The following is a 22,939-nucleotide window of genomic DNA, read 5'->3' as shown; positions in this document are numbered from 1 at the left end:
ACGAGGCTGACAGATTGTCCCTCTTTTTCTGAGGACAGGTTCTGAGATGCAGACCCCAGCAGCGAGCGTATCCAGCATTCAAGAGGAGAAAGAAAATCAAAGTCAGAGTGATGGGGATAATGAGCTTGTCGACTGCACTCCGCAGGAGGCGCCCCCCGCTCCACAAAGTGACTTACAGGGGGATCATTTACTAAACATCCAAAACAACAACTTAGAAGCCCACCCCGGGGAGGAATCAGCAGCCACTGAACCAGGTAATGTGCAATGAACACTTCCTCCATGGCCACTGCCACTAACTGTTTAATCTACAGAGCTGCGTACTATGGGATGGCGCCGGGGAATTACTTTGCAATGTTCTTCTGTCTGTTTAATTAACCTTTTTATAATGTGTTTTTGTCGCGGCACGGAGCCGGGCTCGGCTTCCCATCAGGTAACGGATAGTAGTACAATGACACTTGGTGGTTCTGCCTAATCCATCTCTAGGTCTAAACAGTCATTCACGACCCCCGCACTGTCCTACCCGGGGCCTCCTCTTGCTCCTCTTGTCGCAGTACATTTCCTCCATGACCCTATGAGTCCCCATTTATTTATCATCTTGCTGTTTTCACTCTGTTGCCAGCAGTTTCAGCTCTATTTCTTCTGCCATTTTGTTTCTTTCTTCTTTTACTACTGTCCTTTTTCTACATTTTCTCGTCTTTATCGCCTTTTATTGTCCTCACTTTATTTGTTTGTATTCTGGGCCGGTCCAATGTGGTCACTTGTCACCACTTAAGGGGGAACCCAGAATATGTACCCCCATCCCCACACCTTGGTTCTCAAAACCTACGGAAAAGAACAGGATACATCTACATTCCGTAGTTTATAGGACGGGCAGAGTTAGGCTCGGTTTACACCCGTTTTTTCCTCCCACTTTCCTTCAGGGGTTTCCGGTATTCTGACGGTCTAAAGCGATATTCTTTCTGTTAGAAATACCGGTCAAGAGGTTCTGTTGGAATCCATTCAAGGACGGCTTGGTCATATCTGTCAAGGCTATGTAGACTTGGGAGTAATGTGAACTGAGCCTTATTTAGGCAACGGGATGATAACGATATTTGGGCATAGTCTGGTTATTTGTATACTTTGCAATTGTATTATTTGGTCACTACATGGGACATGCCATAAAGGATGGCGGTGCACAGGTAGCAGCCCCGGTTTTTCTCCCCAGGATTTCCCTTGATGTTTTTTTTGTCTCACTTTTTTTTTCTTAAAAATTTAAGATTATCTCTGAATACAATTGTAATATATGTATACACACGCGCACATGAGAAGCGATCAAATGATGTGTTTATGGTCACTCACAAACACACTGGATGTTTACCTCTTAGGGCAAAAAGTTGCAGGTGACTTGCGACAATCACACAAATTCCGACCATGATGGAGTTTTTGCATTTGTAACGTGAATTTTTTTCCACATAGGAAAACATTGAGGTTGCTGTAATGCTGGGATATGACCGTGACGCTCAAATCCATAGTCATTGTAGATTATATCCAAACTCCAACGTTTTGTTTTTTAAATATAAACCTGCCCTTTGAGCTCAATGGTCTTGATCCTGTTCTCATGTACCGTGCTGTTTTGCTTCCTATCCCATGCTGTCACTTCCCTTACGCTCTCTTGTCTTAGGCCTCATGCACACGAACGTGCTTTTGCAGCCGCAATTCCCCCTGAAAATCCACGGGAGAATTGCGGCCCCATTCATTCCTATGGGCCCATGCAGACGAACGTGGTTTTTACGGTCCGTGCATGGCCCAGGAGCCCGGACCGCAGAAAGAACGGACATGTCTTATTACAGCCGTGTTCTGCGGTCCAGGCTCATAGGAAATAATGGACGCGTCCATGTGCACGGTCCGCGATTTGCGGGTGGCTCGTGGGTGACACTCCGCGGCCGGCCGACCCGAAAATCACGGCCGTGCACATGGCTACGGTCGGGTGCATGAGGGCTTATTCTCTCTTTTTCGTCCCCTTTTATATTGCTCAGTTTCTATCGCGATCTCCTGTTTGTCATTATTTCTCTTGCGCTCTTATGACTCGTTGCCTTTATTGCCTTTTTCTGGTGTTATTTTGCCTCATCACTTTTGTTGTGTTATCCCTTGTCTCAGATCTCCAATTCTTTGCTGTCTGTCTGCCTTTTACTCTCTTATCTTGCTCTTTTTTTTCCATGTTACATTGAATTGTTTTTTGTATTTTCTTCCACATCAGTGGGGCTGTATTTTTATTTCTATGGTTGTCCTGGCCAAGATAATGCTGGGCATTTTAGCAGTGTATAGAGTTGCTTCATAGCCAACAGGCCGGCATTGCTTTGCTTCTAAAAATAAGGCCATTACGCTCTCGCCTTGGCCGCTCTCCCGTCGGGCTCTCGCCTTGGCCCGCTCTCCCGTCGGGCTCTCGCCTTGGCCCGCTCTCCCGTCGGGCTCTCGCCTTGGCCCGCTCTCCCGTCGGGCTCTCGCCTTGGCCCGCTCTCCCGTCGGGCTCTCGCCTTGGCCCGCTCTCCCGTCGGGCTCTCGCCTTGGCCCGCTCTCCCGTCGGGCTCTCGCCTTGGCCCGCTCTCCCGTCGGGCTCTCGCCTTGGCCCGCTCTCCCGTCGGGCTCTCGCCTTCAGCCGCTCTCCCGTCGGGCTCTCGCCTTCAGCCACTCTCCCGTCGGGCTCTCGGTTTCAGCCGCTCTCCCGTCGGGCTCTCGGTTTCAGCCGCTCTCCCGTCGGGCTCTCGGTTTCAGCCGCTCTCCCGTCGGGCTCTCGGTTTCAGCCGCTCTCCCGTCGGGCTCTCGGTTTCAGCCGCTCTCCCGTCGGGCTCTCGGTTTCAGCCGCTCTCCCGTCGGGCTCTCGGTTTCCTCTCACCTGCTCTTATTTTACCCACCCTTTTTGGTCTTTCTCCTTTACCTTCCTCTCTTATGTAGCTCCCAGACTCACTTTTGCCTCCTTTTTTTCCACAGTACTTTCCAATGCCTTGTCTTTTCTCTCCTTTTCTTGTTTTGCATTGCTCTCTCTTCCTTTTACCGTTTTCAGTCTTTGTTCTTTTTCATTACGTATTTCATGCTCTTTCAACTTGTTCTTTGCCCTCACTACTTCTCGCATTGTTCTTTACTTGTCCTCTCTCTCGTTGCTGTCTCTGCTCTCTCACTTCTCACCCACCACACTCTTTAATTTCAACTCCCTCTCTCCGAGCTCTCATATTTCTATGCGCTCTCTTCACATCCCCCACACTCTCTCTACCTCTTGACAATCTCGCTTCTCCCAGTAAAGTGTTTTCCCAAGTGGCACCGCGCTCTTTATACAGCATCCTGCATCCCTACTCACTGCCCTACATATTGTGCTTCATTGCAGAACATTGTCACAACTCCACTTGTTTTCCCGTGTATGATGGATTAATGTTCTGTGCCAGCAGGCATACGGATCGCATCTATTTATATAGCAAGGTATGTACACAGCCTGGGCAGATTAGAAGGAAATAAAATAAGACGTGGAGAGGAGAGCTGCTTATTGTCTCCCTAATATCGGAACACCTCCAGTGCCAGCTGGGAATGCAGTTCATTGAATTAAAAAGCCATATTGTCTCCACTGCCAGAGAAGAGATTAATGGTGATCTGTGGGAATCTTTGTCATCTCTTCACAACACCTTGAGCACAAGATCAAATTCTGCTTGAACCCGACAAGACCATCCAAATTAATTCATACACTGCGCTAATAAGAAGAGTAACAGGTGGGCCCCAATTCAAAACCTGTAAGAGGACATCCACCTATTATGTGCCATTTATAATACTGGTGTCTTCATATGTGATGGGGGGCCCATCCAACACCGGGCATAGTTGCAACTGCTACTTCTGCACCCCTAGTGCTAATGAGTCTCTGCAGAACTGCTACTCTACTCCTATTAACTTGCATATGGGCAGTAGTGCAGCCCGACCGCTATACTGTGACCGGAGCCATCTGCTTCTGGCATGGACATCCGGTGCCCGGGGGCACCCGGAGCAGCTGATTGGTATGGGGTGTAGTTGTCTGACCCCCACCGATCATATACTGATGACCTATCCTTTGGGTAGGTCATCAGTTCGAAAAACCGCCCCGTTCCCGGACAACACATTTACACCTCTTGCACACTACCGAGTTCTGGCCGAGAAAAACGGTTCGTGTGTCGGCCGGTTTTCCCGGCCCGCCGTACAGGTGAACAGAACTTCTGCCATCATAGACATTTATGATACTAGGAGTCCCTGCCTTCCCACGGAACTGCTGTAACGTACTGTATCATTTTATTCAGCAGTTCCGTGAGTAGGCAGAGAATTCTAGCATCATAAATGTCTATGACGGTAGGAGTCCCGTTCACCTATACCGTGGTCGGGCTGGAAAATCCGTCCGACACACGGACCATTTTTCACGGCCCAAACTCGGTCGTGTGCAAGAGGTGTCAAGTCGAGGGCAGTTACAAAAAACGTCTCGCTCAGGAGGACCTGTCCTGTCCTGTATTACACAGACAAATAATTGATATGAATGGGGACTGTGTAATGCTTCATTTCTCCTGTGGTGGCACTGCAGGGAAATAGAACACTTACTGCCATGTTTCCTACAGATTACAACTGATTGCTGGTTTTCCCAGCAAGGGGACCCTTAGTGATCAGTTTGTTGTAAAGGAATCCTTCTTGTCTAAAGCAGGGAACCCCTTTAATTGAGTAATATAATTAAATTATACAGTTCATAATTATAATCCTGTGCAGAACAGCTCAAGATGACAACCTTTTTCCAGAAACAAGCTCAGAGCAGGTGTCACTTCCCTTCCCCCTCTCCTCTTAACCTCGAGCAGGGGACGATAATGAACAAAGGGGAAAGCTCTTCCCAGCGTATAAGTTACATGTAAGCTGTATGTTCCACAGTAAAACACACATTAGGGGTTCATTTACTTTTTATAAGCTTTGTGTAAGTCTCCTATATCTATACACCAGAATTCTGGAACATCTGTATTTAGAGCATCTGCGTTGTGGCGCTAATTGACAACTGTATCTTAGGATTTTACCATGTCCCTACACAGTCTTACACTGGCTTCACTGATTGTCAGTGCCAGACTGTATAAGGACATGTCTCATTGACAAGAGGAATGTTAACACCCAGTTGTCAATTTATTCTAAAATTTCCAGGAGAAATAACACAGAAATTTGCACAACGCAGAGCTCTAAGAAAAGATGCTCTAGAATTGCTATTTTATGGGGAATGCAAGTATTTACGAAAACAAACATGTCAGGTCCTTTATACTACCCCACACAGGAGAGCTGAAAGCTCCTCTATACTACACCACACAGGAGAACTGACCACTCCTCTATACTACACCACACAGGAGAGATGAAAGCTCCTCTATACTACACCACACAGGAGAACTGACAGATCCTCTATACTACACCACACAGGAGAGCTGACAGCTCCTCTATACTACACCACACAGGAGAGCTGACAGATCCTCTATACTACACCACACAGGAGAGCTGACAGATCCTCTATACTACACCACACAGGAGAGCCGACAGATCCTCTATACTACACCACACAGGAGAGCTGACAGGTCCTCTATACTACACCACACAGGAGAGCTGACAGCTCCTCTATACTAGACCACACAGGAGAACTGACAGCTGCTCTATACTACACCACACAGGAGAGCTGACAGCTCCTCTATACTACACCACACCACACAGGAGAGCTGACAGATCCTCTATACTACACCACACAGGAGAGCTGACAGCTCCTCTATACTACACCACACAGGAGAGCGGACAGATCCACTATACTACACCACACAGGAGAGCTGACAGATCCTCTATACTACACCACACAGGAGAGCTGACAGATCCTCTATACTACACCACACAGGAGAGCTGACAGATCCTCTATACTACACCACACAGGAGAGCTGACAGATCCTCTATACTACACCACACAGGAGAGCCGACAGATCCTCTATACTACACCACACAGGAGAGCTGACAGATCCTCTATACTACACCACACAGGAGAGCTGAAAGATCCTCTATACTACACCACACAGGAGAGCTGACAGATCCTCTATACTACACCTCACAGGAGAGCTGACCGCTCCTCTATACTACACCACACAGGAGAACTGACAGCTCCTCTATACTACACCACACAGGAGAGCTGACAGCTCCTCTATACTACACCACACAGGAGAGCTGACACATCCTCTATACTACACCACACAGGAGAGCTGACAGATCCTCTATACTATACCACACAGGAGAGCTGACAGATCCTCTATACTACACCACACAGGAGAGCTGACAGCTCCTCTATACTACACCACACAGGAGAGCTGACAGATCCTCTATACTACACCACACAGGAGAGCTGACAGATCCTCTATACTATACCACACAGGAGAGCTGACAGATCCTCTATACTACACCACACAGGAGAGCTGACAGCTCCTCTATACTACACCACACAGGAGAGCTGACAGATCCTCTATACTACACCACACAGGAGAGCCGACAGATCCTCTATACTACACCACACAGGAGAGCTGACAGATCCTCTATACTACACTACACAGGAGAACTGACACCTCATCTATACTACACCACACAGGAGAGCTGACAGCTCCTCTATACTACACCACATAGGAGAGCTGACAGCTCCTCTATACTACACCACACAGGAGAGCTGACAGGTCCTCTATACTACACCACACAGGAGAACTGACTGCTCCTTTATACTACACCACACAGGAGAGCTGACAGATCCTCTATACTACACCACACAGGAGAACTGACATTCCTCTATACTACACCACACAGGAGAGCTGACAGATCCTCTATACTACACCACACAGGAGAGCTGACAGATCCTCTATACTACACCACACAGGAGAACTGACATTCCTCTATACTACACCACACAGGAGAACTGACTGCTCCTTTATACTACACCACACAGGAGAGCTGACGGATCCTCTATACTACACCACACAGGAGAACTGACATTCCTCTATACTACACCACACAGCAGAGCTTACAGGTCCTCTATACTACACCACACAGGAGAGCTGACAGATCCTCTATACTACACCACACAGCAGAGCTGACAGCTCCTCTATACTACACCACACAGGAGAGCTGACAGATCCTCTATACTACACCACACAGGAGAGCTGACAGATCCTCTATACTACACCACACAGGAGAACTGACATTCCTCTATACTACACCACACAGGAGAACTGACATTCCTCTATACTACACCACACAGCAGAGCTTACAGGTCCTCTATACTACACCACACAGGAGAGCTGACAGATCCTCTATACTACACCACACAGGAGAACTGACAGATCCTCTATACTACACCACACAGGAGAACTGACAGATCCTCTATACTACACCACACAGGAGAGCTGACAGGTCCTCTATACTACACCACACAGGAGATCTGACAGATCCTCTATACTACACCACACAGCAGAGCTTACAGGTCCTCCTTCTAAGGGCCCATGTCAGAAAAGATTAAAGGGTTGAGTCACACTATTTCCCTCAAACCTTTTGAAACTTATTTGGGATTCTGAAGGTTTTAAACATGTTTGAGCACATAGAAAGCCTTATTAACCAGCGTTTTTCAGTGTCTGAGAGTAGGGGAGTCAAGGTTTATTCAGCAGACACGTAGAAGTCTTTCATAAAAATGTATATGTAACGTTGGCAATACTCAGAGAGTAAATCACACCTAACCAGTAAAACTTATAAGGTATAGCATTCCCAAATTATATGGCAGAAATGTGCTGGGCCAGAAATATCTTCATCAATATAGGAGAAATTAGGCATCGCAACGCCAAAAGATTTGGGCTGGCTGTTTCCCATTCAAACACATGAACAAAAAGTAGAAGAATAAAACAGCGCTCCAGATGTAAGGTATGCTTCACCTGATTTTATTTTCACACTTTTGTACTCCGAACCATGAATCACCAATGTTGAATCTAGTTAATCATTCGTAGCAGCAACGTTTCGGCCAATTTTACTCTTCATCAGGCTTCTGTTTCAGTGCAATGTGCTGTGAGCATCGTCCCCATACATTCTGTTTAAATGGAGCAAATGAGTCCTGATCGAAAATCTGCCCGTGTAAACCCACCTTGACTCAATATTCAGAATATTTATATTTTAATTAATGACATCACTTCCATATCAGTTCCTGATTATTAGGATCTGACACTTGTTGCAGAACGTTCTTCGCTGAGTAAGAAGTAATGACAAACCTCTTCATTATCTACAAATCTCAGAACTGCTGAATGAAAGACCTAAAACCGTGTTTATGTCATTAGGAGGAAGAACCACTGAATTGTAACTTCATTCCTTTGGATATTAAATTGGAAAACTGGGATGATTTACCTGAAGAGATGCAGCAGCAACCAAACCGATCCTTGGTAAGTTAATTCTTCTGTAAATTGGGTTAATTAGTTGCACTTGAGAGTTTTATCTACTTTGTCAGATGAAATCTGAATTTCTCTCCCAGACAGACAACTCATTTCATTGGCTTTAAAATCGCTTAAAAGTTTTCTGCAGCCTTTGTGTGTTTTAATATATTTTATTAAACTTTTCACTGCGGCGCCTGTTCTGTATAAATATCACTCCAAAGTACACACCGAGGTGCCGAGCATTTAAATAAGATGTAGCTGAGAAATGCAATGGGTTACTTAAAGAAAACCACTCGCATCGTATTTATTCCCCACCACAGACACCCATTAAATCCCTACTTTTCGGATTTCCTGTCCTAGTGCATGAATATTTAGGACACAGGAACAGGATTGCCAACCTCCTCTTCAGTTTTTGTAGAGAACAAAGCCGAAAATCCCATACCTCTTTAGGCTACGCCTGCAACCCAACTCCTCGAAATCTTGAGTAGCGCATAAGACCCCAAAAATTGAGCATACTGAATTTGCTATATATGCTTCTGCCTCTGTATACATTTGTATACTGCTCCTGTGTCTGTATACATGTATATACTGCTCCTGTCTCTGTGTACATCTATATGCTGCTCCTGCTTCTCTGCATCTATATACTGCTCCTGCCTCTGTATACATCCATATACTGCTCCTGCCTCTGTATACATCTATATACTGCTCCTGCCTCTGTATGCATCTATATACTGCTCCTGCCTCTGTATACATCCATATACTGCTCCTGTCTCTGTGTACATCTATATGCTGCTCCTGCCTCTGTATACATCTATATACGGCTCCTGTCTCTGTATACATCTATATGCTGCTCTTGTCTCTATATGCATCTATATACTGCTCCTGTCTCTGCATACATCTATATACTGCTCCGGCCTCTGTATGCATCTAAATGCTGCTCCTGCCTCTTTATACATCTATATACGGCTCCTGTGTCTGTATGCATCTATATACTGCTCCTGCCTCTGTATGCATCTATCTACGGCTCCTGTGTCTGTATGCATCTATATACTGCTCCTGCCTCTGTATGCATCTATATACTGCTCCTGCCTCTGTATGCATCTATATGCTGCTCCTGCCTCTCTGCATCTATATACTGCTCCTGCCTCTGTATACATCTATATGCTGCTCTTGTCTCTATATGCATCTATATACTGCTCCTGTCTCTGTATACATCTATATACTGCTCCTGCCTCTGCATACATCAATATACTGCTCCTGCCTCTGTATGCATCTATATACTGCTCCTGCCTCTGTATGCATCTAAATGCTGCTCCTGCCTCTTTATACATCTATATACGGCTCCTGCTGCTGTATGCATCTATATACTGCTCCTGTCTCTGTATGCATCTATATGTTGCTCCTTCCTCTGTATGCATCTATATACTGCTCCTGTCTCTGTATGCATCTATATGTTGCTCCTTCCTCTGTATGCATCTATATGCTGCTCCTGCCTCTGTATGCATCTATATGCTGCTCCTGCCTCTGTATGCATCTATATACTGCTCCTGCCTCTGTATGCATCTATATACTGCTCCTGCCTCTGCATACATCTATATACTGCTCCTGCCTCTGCATACATCTATATACTGCTCCTGTCTCTGTATACATCTATATACTGCTCCTGCCTCTTTATACATCTATATACGGCTCCTGTGTCTGTATGCATCTATATACTGCTCCTGCCTCTGTATGCATCTATATACTGCTCCTGCCTCTGTATACATCTATATACGGCTCCTGTGTCTGTATGTATCTATATACTGCTCCTGCTGCTGTATGCATCTATATACTGCTCCTGTCTCTGTATGCATCTATATGTTGCTCCTTCCTCTGTATGCATCTATATACTGCTCCTGTCTCTGTATGCATCTATATGTTGCTCCTTCCTCTGTATGCATCTATATACTGCTCCTGCCTCTGTATGCATCTATATGCTGCTCCTGCCTCTGTATGCATCTATATGCCTCTCCTGCCTCTGTATGCATCTATATACTGCTCCTGCCTCTGTATGTATCTATATACTGCTCCTGTCTCTGTATGCATCTATATGTTGCTCCTTCCTCTGTATGCATCTATATACTGCTCCTGCCTCTGTATGCATCTATATGCTGCTCCTGCCTCTGTATGCATCTATATGCCTCTCCTGCCTCTGTATGCATCTATATACTGCACCCTGCTTCTGTAGACATGGGGAGAGTATATAGAGGCAGGAACAGTATTAAAGTGTACATACAGGAGGAGACCCCTATGTGTTGCATGCATAGGTAGAAGCAGTATAGAATACACTACTGGCCCTTCACAGCAGCCACCCAATACCCGTCTGGCCTTACATTTTATTCTTGGCACACAGCTCCCCCTCCACCCATCATCCCATTCTACCTCCCCTATTCTGCTCTCGCTGTATTCCAGGCCAGCGGAGAAAGCTTCCAGACATGCTCTGCACTGTGACATGACACTCACACGGTTGTCTCCGGTCACACATTGCTCTGATGGTTCCAACACCGAGTTAAAGTGGCTGCACAAATTTTTTTTTACTGGGACCTGAGGAGAGGGAATGAATATGAAGCGCAGGGGATGCTGGCACACGCAGGAGGAGGACGATCTGTGCAGGATTCTCCTTTCTTTGTTACCCCTTTGTTAGTCCCGCTTAGGAGCAATCGTGCTGTCGGCCCCTCGTTTGCACTGCGCATGTGCAGTGCAAACCTTTACTAAACTAAGGCTAATTCATGGACGGTCGTTTTTCCGGACAGACGTTACGGATATTGAGCAACGATATATAGGAAATTCCAATTCCTTAGGCTATGAGCATATATAGATGACTGAGACCCTTAAAGTGAGCCTAACCTTGATTTTTCAGAAAAAAACTGTCGTGTACTGGAGGAACAGCAGCATATCTGGCCGTTATATGACTGTGTATATATATATATACATAAGCTGCAGCACCATGGAGGCGATCATACAGAAGCAATGCAGCTGAAAATCCAGCACTGGAGGGAAATATAACTCTTAGGCCTTATTCACACGAACATGTTTGTTTTGCACGCGCAAGAAACGCTGCGGTTTGCACGCGTTGCAGTTCCGTGTGTCATCAGTGAATGGTGCATGGCTGCGTGATTTTCACGTGCGTATCACAGACGTTAAACACGTTCATGTGAATAAGGCCTTAGGGACAGTTCACACATTGCGTAAATACTGCTGATTTTCCGCAACGGAAACGGTTGCGGAAAATCTGCAGCAAATACAGTAACTGCAGCGTGGGTGAGGTAGAACAAATATCATCCACACGCTGCGTTAATACTGAGTGGAAAAACCGCCTACAAATTCACCTGTGTTGCAGAATTTTATTCCGCATCACATGTCAATTGTATTTCCGTAAATTCTGCTTATTTGTTGCGCTTTTTCCCCATTGAATTCAAAGGGAAGGTAAATCCCACAACAAATAGCAGTTGCGTTTTTTTGCGGCGGATTTGCAGAGATTCCGCCGTTAAAAAAAAATGCAACGCAGAAAAATAAAAATAACGTATACTTACCTAGAAGTCTGTGTTTCTTCTTCCAGGCCGGCCTCCTGAGATGATATTTTTTCCCATGTGACTGCTGCAGCCAATCACAGGCTGTAGCGGCGGTCTCATGGGATGAAACATCATCCCGGGAGGACGGCCTGGATGACATCAGAGGGCTGGCCTCCTGTGATGACGCTTCATCCCATGTTCTCCTGGCAGGTTGGCCGAATTCTGCAGTTTTCCACAGTGGACATTCCGGGCGATAAACTGCACCACGGTTTGGTGCGGTTTTTTGGCCAGGAATCCCTGCGTGCTTTTATGCAGCGTATCTGCCCTGTGTGAACTCTGTCTTACTAGAATCTGCAGCAGCATCTCTGTGTCTCTATCTGTCTCTCTTTTTAACGCTGCTACTGCTCCCCCCCCTTTCCATGGACTTCTATGGGCAGCTGTAACTGATGAGTGAGTGAACAGTTAGGAGGGATGAGGAAAGGAGCCTAATAAGTGGAGAAAGAAGCATTTTTCTCTAATAAGATATATTGCCAAGTTTCTCAAGCTGGCCATACACTATAGATCAGCCGAACTTCAGCTATTCCTCCCAACTCCCCCATACGCATGCACGCTCAGCTCTGCTTAGCAGGGAAATATACAGACTAGATGGGTTTACTAATCTTCCTATGAAGTCCCATATCCTGATTCAATGGTATAGACAGATATATGTACATATGTAAAATAGCTTGTATATGGAATGTAAGGCCAGGGAACCGCGTCGGAATGGGAGGCGTAGGCGGTTTTTTCCACAGCGGCTTTTAGCTGCTTGCAGTAAAAAACAAACAAACGGCATGCTCTTTCTTGCCGCGGATCCACCTCTGACCTGCCATTGAAATCAATAGGCAGAGAAAGCGTTTTTCGAAATGTGCGGCAAGAAAGTGCAGGCAGATCAAAATCTTTTTTTTTTTTTTTCTGCCTACAGATTCCTTTGTGTGAACAGGGCCTATATTTTCCTGATCTTTTACCGGTGGTTAATATGTATGCTTATAAAAGACCAATAGGGCCCATTTGTGATCTCCCATATGTAGATCTGCAGCACGGGGTTTGTTCTCGTCTTCTAGGCAAGATTTTTTGACAGAATTGTAGAGACAAGCTGCCTAACAACCTCATCTATAAGGGTATGTTCACACGAGGGCGTCCGTTACGGCTGAAATTACGGGGATGTTTCAGCCTGAAAACATCCCCGTAATTTCAGCCGTACCGGCATGTGCAGGCGCTTGAACGCTGCGTCCATTACGGGCGTAATTAGCGCTGCTATTCATTGGAGTCAATGAATAACGACTCCAATTACGGCCAAAGAAGTGACAGGTCACTTCTTTGACGCGGGCGTCTATTTACGCGCTGTCATTTGACAGCGGCGCGTAAATATACGCCTCGTGTGAACAGACAAACGTCTGCCCATTGCTTTCAATGGGCAGATGTTTGTCAGCGCTATTGAGGCGCTATTTTCGGATGTAATTTGGGGCAAAAACGCCCGAATTACGTCCGTAATTAGGCCGTGTGAACATACCCTAAGATCCTGGTTGCTAAGCAATGGATCCCTAACAAAAAGACTGTCTAATAACTCCTTTGTAAAGCTCAATGCTGAGTGGACCGGAGAGGAAGGGAAAAGCTGCAGTCACACCATGTAATTCCTGTCTTAGCCAGCAGGATTGATCGGATTTTCGTAAAAATACATTCGATGATATTAATCAATTGCGTTCTATTAAATTTTGAGAAAATCGTGCAAAATTCACCCAGACACTCAAGATTTCCCTATCCACTTTTCAGAACGGTCACAATAGACGTAAACATTTTCAAAAACGTAATACACAGATACTGCACCGTTTTTTTGTTGTTTTTTTTAGCAAAATTTGCATCAGAATTGTGGCGCATTTTGCTTAGTAAGTTTTCCCCTTTGTCCTATGACCGCAGCAACCAAACTGCAACATATAAAGGCAACTTTTGGATTTTTTATTTTCATTTGTAGAAAGTCCTGCGTATCTTCATTATCTGGGGTGCGCGCGCGCTCTGACCCTAGTACATGAGATTATCACCTCGAGTTGCAGGCGATGCAGCTGTTCTCTGTAGGAAGCTGCGGCACGCGGCCCATCCCAGATTGAAGGGGATTTTCCGTTTTTTAGACATTACCGTTTTGTGTCATCTGATCCAACACATTCCACATCCGTTTATTACCATGTATCAGACTACAGTATATACAAGCCAAAGGATCCCACACACCCGTGACCATTGAGGCTCGCGTATCAGTAATGTCACCCGGACAAGCTCTGCCACTATGAAAAACTCAGTAATTTGAGCGATGTCCTCAACATATTCTGTAAAATGTCCCACTGCTCATTATAAAATGTCTCTAGTAGCGTACTCCGATATAAAACGGTCACACGGGCTAAGGCCTCATGCACGCATCCCTCACCGCTTTCACGTCCGTTTAAACCGGATCCGTGTGTCCGTTGTGACATCCGTGTGGTTTCTGTTGGAACTCCATATCCGTTCCGCTTTAAACGGATGTTGTGCTTCCGTTTGTCTTCCGTTTTAAACGGTCCGTTAAAATCCATCTTGTGTGTTGAATGCAGGGAACTTTGTCGCGCCCTGACATTGCTTCGCAACGGATCTGTGAAAAACGGACAGCACACGGATGCCTTCCGTGTGCCCTCCGTTTTTTTGACGGACCGATAGGCTACAACGGGACCCACGGTCACTAAACGACGGACAGAAGTAGGACACGCACTACTTTTGATGCAACAAGTGTGCGCGGCCCCATAGAAATGAATGTGCCCGGGTGCTATCAGTTAAAAAAAAAATGGATAGCACCCTGAAGAAAATATCTGAAGTGGGCATGAGGCCTAAGTGTAAGGGCTCGTCCTCACGTAGCGGAAATGCTGCGTATTTTCCGTCCGGAATTGCAACACTTTACAAATGTCATCCACACGTTGCGTAAGTATTCAGAGCAGAAATTCACCTGCGTTGCGTATTTTTGTACCGCGGCATGTCGATTCCTGCTGCAAAAAGTGGACAGAATTGCTGTGTTTTTCCGAGATGTCACCATCTGCGCCATTTTCTGCAGTGGGAAACGCAGGAAATAGTGCGTTTTTGCCGCAGCGGAATTTCTGCTACTTTCAATGGAATTGCTGCAGATCTTTTCTACAGCAATTCTCGTAACGTGTGGACAAGTCCTAATACCTATATGCTGTACATCCTTATTTTAGGACAGAAGGGCAGCTAGTAAGCCACGCCCCCTGTACTGCGAATGCCTTGAAAGAGAAAATATTGAATATGGGCCCCGCCTCTTACAACTACCGTCAGTTAAAACGGCGGACCTATAATTAGAAATGACAATTGTAGATGCATATTACATCTAGTGTAGTCGGAAATGTTTGGTGTAACCTGTCGTTTTTGGGTCTCTTTCCTTTTCTCTTTTGGTTTCTGTAAATGTTCCTTTTCTCCCTCTAACTATTGAGTGGGCGGGCTCTTCCTGTGTGATGTAAGAGCTGTGCTGTGTGCTCTGAGCCAATCAGATGCCTTCCCCCTGCTGCTCCTCCCGCCTTCTCCCCCTCTTGCCGTAAAGTAACTGCAGCTGCATCCCCCTCCTTCCCCTCTAGTATTTACTGTTTTATACTTGATGGATTTTTTGGTAACTAAGGAGGTTCCCGAAGATTTACGGAGAGATTGTGGGAAGGGGGAGGGGAACCGCAGGCTGCTGGAAGGTCAGGAAGATGACACTCCCCTCAGAAGATCTGTTACACCGTTTTATACATTCACATGTACTACTGATTTAAGCAAAAGAAAATAAAAATACATAAAGATAGATACATATTAACCCCTTTGCTGCCAGGGGCTTTTGGACATTTTGCACGTCTGGTAGCCAGGACAATTTTCACAGTTTTTTTTGTTTTTTCTATATGTACAAATAAAACCTAAATAACAAAATAAAATAAAATCCTACTTAACCCCCATACCTATATATTTTCTGAAAGTAGACTCCTGCCACAATATCAAAATACCACTTAGCACTTTATAGACACCGGCACCGTCATGCAATTTTATGTTAAAATGCAATTTTTCATTAATAATGTTTTTGTGGCTAAAAGTGAGACCCAAGCAGAAAACTAGCTTCACCACACATCCTAGAAATAAAAGCTGAATAATGAGATCCTACTTATCATGTATGCCTAGCTGAGAAGCCATCTTATGCTGCTAAACAATTGTCCGTCTCAGCAGTCATGTCCACCTTCAGGTAACTTTGTGACAAACAGGAATTATTTTTAAAAAAAACAAGCGCATATAAGCAAAAGTTTAAAAATATATACTACACACTGCAAACAGCTACGATGCTACCAAAATCAAGGCTCCTCAAAAGATAGGACATGTCCTATTTTTTGCTTTTTACGGACCGTGCTCCATACTTTATATGGGGCCAGCTGTGCCTCTAAGGGCACAGTTGTGTGCAGGGGGCCTAAGATGTGAGGAGTTCATACATACCACACATGTCTAGGTTCACAGGTGCAAGTGTTAACGAAATGCCCATACCACAAGAATGTACCAACCAATTTTTTGCATTTAAATTGGGGATACTATAGGTATATCATTTTAAGGCTGTGTTCACACGTCGCGGTTAAATTGTTTTTTTTGTCCCTTTTTTTTTTTTTTTACAATTTGCAATCACTTCATTGTGCTGCAATACTGCGAAAGTTGCAGCAAAAAAACACAAATTGACCGCAACGCGCAAACGCAACTCTAATCCATAATCACAATTCTCTCTAATCCGTTAACTAATACTGATTTATTTACATTTTTTTCATTGGAACTAGTTGGAAAACATGGTTTATGGTGACGGTCAGTTGGTGAAAATGTCTTTTCTATCTGACGGATATCTTCTCCATCATTTCTGATTAGACATTCCTGTAGTGACAATCATTATCGCTATGACTGGCGTGTAATGTATATCACTAAAGAAGCGGTCAGCAGACATTACGCTAAATATCAGGTATGGGATGGGGACATTGTAAAATGTAGAAACTTTATTGATGTGGTGCAAGTGCAACTTTTGGTGCCGTAATCTGGAAACTGGTAACGTTTGTGTTACACTTCACCCTGGTGTCATCTATACCCATACAGGGACAGGAGGAGGATCACACATTTTACTCGCCTCCCTGCATGTTGCCCTGTCCATCCCAGTAGTATTACATTTTTCCATTCGAATGTTAGCAGCCTTCTGCTCTGGTGGGGACCCCCTTCTATGACATATGTAAAGGAGTGGTCGAGCTCAGACGACCCTTTTACTGACTGCACCCTGATGCTTTATTAGTGCAGTAAAATGGAGACCATTTCTGCTGCAATCGCACTGACAATTTCTAAAAAAAAATCCTGACACAACCAGTGAGAGGCACCGACCCAGACAAGTCCTTTATAAATGGGGCCTGTCTCAGCAGACCCCGAACAATGGCTTCCAGTCATCTGCCGTCTGTGCCGGGAACAATTCATTGACTATTCAGAGCAACACTATGAACGGCACTAAATACCAAGACACTAAAGTCTCCCCCTCCAGCTCCGCAGCATCACATGAAGTGAAGGTCCCTTTAAGGCTCCTATATATAGAGAAGTTTTTCTTTTTATGCAGCAGATTCATACGAGCGCTGGTAACGTCTGCTGAGGCTGGAAATAGACCCGGGTTCTGCTCCTTTTGCAAAATCTAACACCTACACGATTCTGTGGATGTAAATGCCAAGGAAGCTGATTTATTTTTCTTCTCATTTGCAGAATTACCAACTGTGATAATTCATCAATATTCATGGCCTTGTTTTTAGCACTTTTTCTATCCTGGCAATAAATACTCAGTTTAGAAAGTTTTGCTTCCTGGTCCACCCCTTCCTACCCCCCCCCCCCCCATCTGCTGTAGTTGCAGGTACAGATGTAGTAGTGCTGAGTTGGTTTCATATCCTTGTAATAATATGGTGTGGTAAATGTGGTTTTACATAGGACTGCAGCTATACCTAGTTTTCCCCCATATACACATGTTGCACATCTACAGGTATAGTGGAGCCAAGTTTGTGCGATTAAGCAGAGCGGGGTTGGTGCGATTTAAGCAGAGCGGAGTTGGTGCGATTTAAGCAGAGCGGAGTTGGTGCGATTTAAGCGGAGCGGAGTTGGTGCGATTTAAGCGGAGCGGAGTTGGTGCGATTTAAGCGGAGCGGAGTTGGTGCGATTTAAGCGGAGCGGAGTTGGTGCGATTTAAGCGGAGCGGAGTTGGTGCGATTTAAGCGGAGCGGAGTTGGTGCGATTTAAGCGGAGCGGAGTTGGTGCGATTTAAGCGGAGCGGAGTTGGTGCGATTAAGCAGTGCTGAGTTGGTGCGATTAAGTAGAGCGGTGTTGGTCAGATGTGCATATCTGCATTTTTCTGACGTTTGCATAGCTGAGCATGCTCAATGTAGCAGGGTCGAATTTGCTTTTGCCTAGATAGGTTGTCCAATGTAGCAGAGCTGATATTGTCCACTGTAGGGAAGCTGTGTTTGTCAGATGTAGCAGAAGCAATTGTTTGTCACATGTTTAAGTGCGGCCAATATCGGTGACCTGAGTTTTTCATCTGTTTTTGTCTGATGTAGGGAAGCCATGTTTGTCTGATGTAGTAGTGTAGCGTTTGTGAAATGTAATGGAGCTGAGCTTATCATCGATTTTTACCTATTTGATCCTTTGTATTACCAGAGATAATCTGCGTCAGATGTGTCTGCCAAACGCTTATCTCCATAGACATAGCATACCTTAAGTCTTTCACCAGTTTATGATGTAAACCCAATGAGCCGCTCATCCCCCTCAATGTCTCAATATTTATTTCTCGGCTTCCTTCAGGCATTCCCTAGACCACAGTTCAGATGCCGCATGTTGATTTCCTCTATTGACCCTGTCACTTTTCTGCACTAGATCCTCAGGTTTGTTAGAGAATGGAACAGTTTGACAGCAATGAAGCAGAGGATAATCCGTAAGAGCGGCCTGATCTTCAGCAGCCCCGTCCTAGCCACAGGAGAACTCTCGAAGGAGCACTCAGCGCACAGCAGCACCAAGAGGTAGGAGCGCTGCACCGGGGTCATACGGCAACAGCCGGGAAGTATACACGTATTGTGCGAGCAGGATTATGTCCGTCAGTGCCGAGTTCCACATCTTGGGGAAATTGATTTTCTCTTAAATTATATGTGTGGCGTAAGAAAGAAAAAAGATCACGTGACGTCCGTCTGTAATCTCTATTGATCGTGATCGGCATGTAGAGGTTTCCGTGCAGTTTGGACCGTCAGCGGGAGCTTGTACTCCTATGAACGATCAACGATGAAACCTGCACTAAATTCAAAGTCTATCTGATCTCCATCTATTGTGCAGATCAATGTCCTCTATTATCCCCTGTTATCAGCCATGTCAGGCTGACTGTAGTGTTCTTCAATGGGATGATTGACAGGAAAATCTTTGCCCCCATAATCACTACTTTGTCACACACCGTCAGTGCTGAGAACTTGCAGATACATTGACAAACATATGTGAGTGATATCAGTTGCTCCTCTTATAACGCTCCGGCACGATTATAAACTGACGGATTAGGTGTAATAGTCCATGAAAGAGAACAGTTCACCCCCCTACATGTCTAACTTACAAAATTATTGTATTCTGCATGAAATCAACACAGGCCGCGGGGTCAAACGAATAAAATAAAACATAACTTAAATAAAACTTCGGTAAAACCAGACAATAATTCTCGCTCGGGCCCACAGCTATTCCTGACGCGTTTCACACGCAGGGTCGGCTCAGCTGATCGGAGACTTTTCTGGCAGCGGCTCATCTAATAATGAACAAAAGGATCGGGCATGGTGAAATTCAACATGTCCGAACTTTCTCTCCCCCCGACATCTGCCATTGGGGGAGAGTCAGGACCCTGCCTTACATATTAGATGGTCGGCCGGTCCCGCAGAAATTGGCGGCTTGGGCTGACGTAAATGTAATGTGCATGACCAGCTTAAAGGGGTTTTCCCATCTCAGACATTTATGACATATTCACTGAATAATTGGGCTGCTGGAACAACAGAAAGGAGCGAGCCGCGTGACCCCCCTCCGCCTGGGGGATCGGGTGCTGGGACCCACATCTATCAGACATATCCGGTGGATAGGCCACAAATATCTAAGATGGGAAACCCCTATAAGTCTGTCCCTCATGTACATTATCCCATCCGGTTCATCTAATAATTCACTAGAGACTCCTCAGGGGACTCCTTGTAATAAGTGATGAAATGAAGAAGCTCAGTGGGGAAAAACATCAACAGAAGTCGCAGATTTTGGCGCTCGTCAGGGGCGGTGCTTAGGCAAAGGTGGCGGGGACTCCACCGGAACCGCAGATTTATTATCGCTTACACCAGAAACATATGGCAGACATAGATTTACCTTTCTGTCGCACGGACAGCCATAGCTGCGCCAGATATACTAGGAGGTGTGCGCCTTAATATATCCGCCACGTTTTCCGCTCACGTATATATTTGTTTAGGATCGGCGTTCCACACGTCAGTCTTAATATATTTGCCGGTATCGTCAAAATTGGGAATATCAAATTGAGCATTCGGACTGAACTCCCGGCACCAGGCGCTGCTGTAGGACGGCAGTATTTCTGTTGGATAGGCCGAGTGCTGACCCCACTGCTGCTTCTTATGGTCACTCATTACACGGTGGCCCCTGATTAGTCGCTATTGAACGCAACTACGGCGAGCACCAAAATGTGTGACTTTTTTTTTACCCCGGTGTAAATTTGTTGATATATTCTTTCCGTTGTGTATCAGATGAACATATACAACCCGATCGTTGGTTTTGCATTGTTTCTTGTGTCCTACAATTATTGTCTGGATTTCATTTAGGTTTTGCTGAAGTTTTATTAAAAGTTATTTTATTTGTTTCACTTTGCGGCTGGTTGATTTTTGGCGATTACAGCAGTTTCCACGTTATTATTGAAGTTTTAGGTTGGCATTACTGGTGTTACCATGTTCCGCATGAAGTAACAATTGTTTTTGCATCTTTTCTTGGAACTCTGCGTTGTGCTGTTCCTCTATTATTCCGCCTGGAAATGTATGATTAAATTGACGACCGGACATTATCATTCCACTTTTTCAGCACTCGTTAAACAGTGTCAATGTGTAGGGACAATTGTCATTCATAAAGGGAATTGTAACATCCAGTTATCAGTTTATTCTTACATTTCCAGGAGGAGTAGCAGAGGAATTCAGAGATGTAATATTCCAAAAATTAGCATTTCTCCTTTAAAAAAAAATAACAACAGAACATCTAACTATAAGTCCCTGAGTCGTCGTCTTCTGTCAGGATATTCCAAATCCTTTCCACCAGCATACAATATGGCCACCATTGCAGCCTGCATAGGTCACTCAGCTTTCCCAGGCTCCTGAATGGAAAAGCTTAGATTTACTGTTTTCCATCTGTCGTTCCCTTATTGCTACATAACTATGCAGGATTTTCTGTTTTGAACACTCCCTATTCCAGCCATATTGGGAATCATCCAGCTTTCCCAGATAAAGGAAAAACTAAAAACAATTTTTAAAGACTTCACGGAAGACGACAACTGCAGAACGTACATTTACTGGGGATATTGTCAGATTTAAGGAGATGTTCTTCCTAATATCCTGATCTAAGATGTTCTGGTCAGCTGGTGTTGGGCGTCCATTGATATAGAATTTATAGGATGATCGGTCTGAACGGATATATTGGGTTATAGGAATCCGAGGGTTAAGTCTTCATCATCTCGTGGGGGCTGCAGGTGTTGCTTTTCAGTCCGGGCTCTTGTATGGGGCTCTATCTGTCGCACTTTTTACACTTCGATTAAATCTACTTGTTGCCAAGCAACAGGAGACTTGTGGTAGCGAAGGAAAAACGGCTAAAAATAAAATATCTGTGAGAAACACGAAAAAGACACGATAATAACCCCAACCTGTAACCTGCGCTGACACGGAAACATAACCCATAAATCACGCGCACCCTCGTATTGTAGAGGCACATGCAGTCCTTAAAGGGACACTACGCCTAAATAATATATCTCGATGTGCTGTAGAATACAATCTACCGATCCCTGATATCCGCCATTTCCAGCTGTGGGGAGGCTGACCGTATGGGATTAGTGACAGGAAGTAAAAAAAAACTCCCTGCCCCCCCCATGATCACTATTTTTTGTCACAAATCACTCTTATTTATTTATTTTTGCCCCTTTACCCCATTAATCACTTTTTCCAATATATAAAATACAGCCAACAAAGTGACAAGTCCCATAACCAAGAATATGTCCCAAAATAGGCGATCGATCTCTGGCATAAGAGCAGCTCAATCTCTATATTAAAAATAGATTAGGCTTTGTTGCTTTATAGATGTAGCAGAGCTAAATTTATCCCTTGACAATAAGATGATCACAAAGTGTCCCCTTGCTGAGACGCCCAGTGATCAGTTGTGATCAGTGGGGAAACTTGGCTGTAAGTGTTCAATTTCTCTACAGCGCCACCACAGGAGAAATTAAGTATTGCACTGTGTCCATTCATATGAGTGTGTTGTTTGTGTAATACAGGGCAGGTCCTCCAGAGCCGCTCTATGTAACCACTCTCCACTCTGGTCAAGAGATGAGGACCCTGAACAGAGGACCCCCCCCCCTCTATTATCTCAGGAAAGCAAAAGTCATGTGATATTTTTACTTTACAGAACTCTCCATTGACATTTATGTATAAGGATTTTTTTTAGGTGATATATTTTGTTTTTTTCTTAGACCTGCCTCCATTTTTACATTACCTATGCCCAGCATGTGGCCGCCATCCTCTCCGCGCCGATCTGCAGATAACGCATCGTTCTCCCAAATACTAATGTCCAAGGCTTTTTGCTTCCCAAGTATCGGAGCCGGTT

At 45.0% G+C, this 22,939-nt stretch overlaps 1 protein-coding gene across 4 annotated transcripts in view; it reads left to right on the top strand.

Annotated features, from left to right (window-relative positions):
- ZRANB3 (zinc finger RANBP2-type containing 3) overlaps window positions 1-22,939 on the top strand; it is a 179,056-nt gene that overhangs the window by 145,938 nt on the left and 10,179 nt on the right. For all 4 annotated transcript variants that reach the window (XM_075829205.1, XM_075829207.1, XM_075829204.1 and 1 more), the window contains 4 exons: window positions 39-254; window positions 3,359-3,450; window positions 8,343-8,444; window positions 18,941-19,083. In XM_075829205.1, coding sequence (XP_075685320.1) covers window positions 39-254; window positions 3,359-3,450; window positions 8,343-8,444; window positions 18,941-19,083 — 553 coding nt within the window. The remainder of the gene's footprint in view (window positions 1-38; window positions 255-3,358; window positions 3,451-8,342; window positions 8,445-18,940; window positions 19,084-22,939) is intronic.

Source organism: Rhinoderma darwinii, chromosome 6 (assembly GCF_050947455.1).
Source record: "Rhinoderma darwinii isolate aRhiDar2 chromosome 6, aRhiDar2.hap1, whole genome shotgun sequence".
In the NCBI taxonomy this organism is placed as follows: domain Eukaryota; kingdom Metazoa; phylum Chordata; class Amphibia; order Anura; family Rhinodermatidae; genus Rhinoderma; species Rhinoderma darwinii.
Note: the sequence above shows the minus strand (reverse complement) of the source record. Positions and strands in the feature narration are given on the sequence as shown.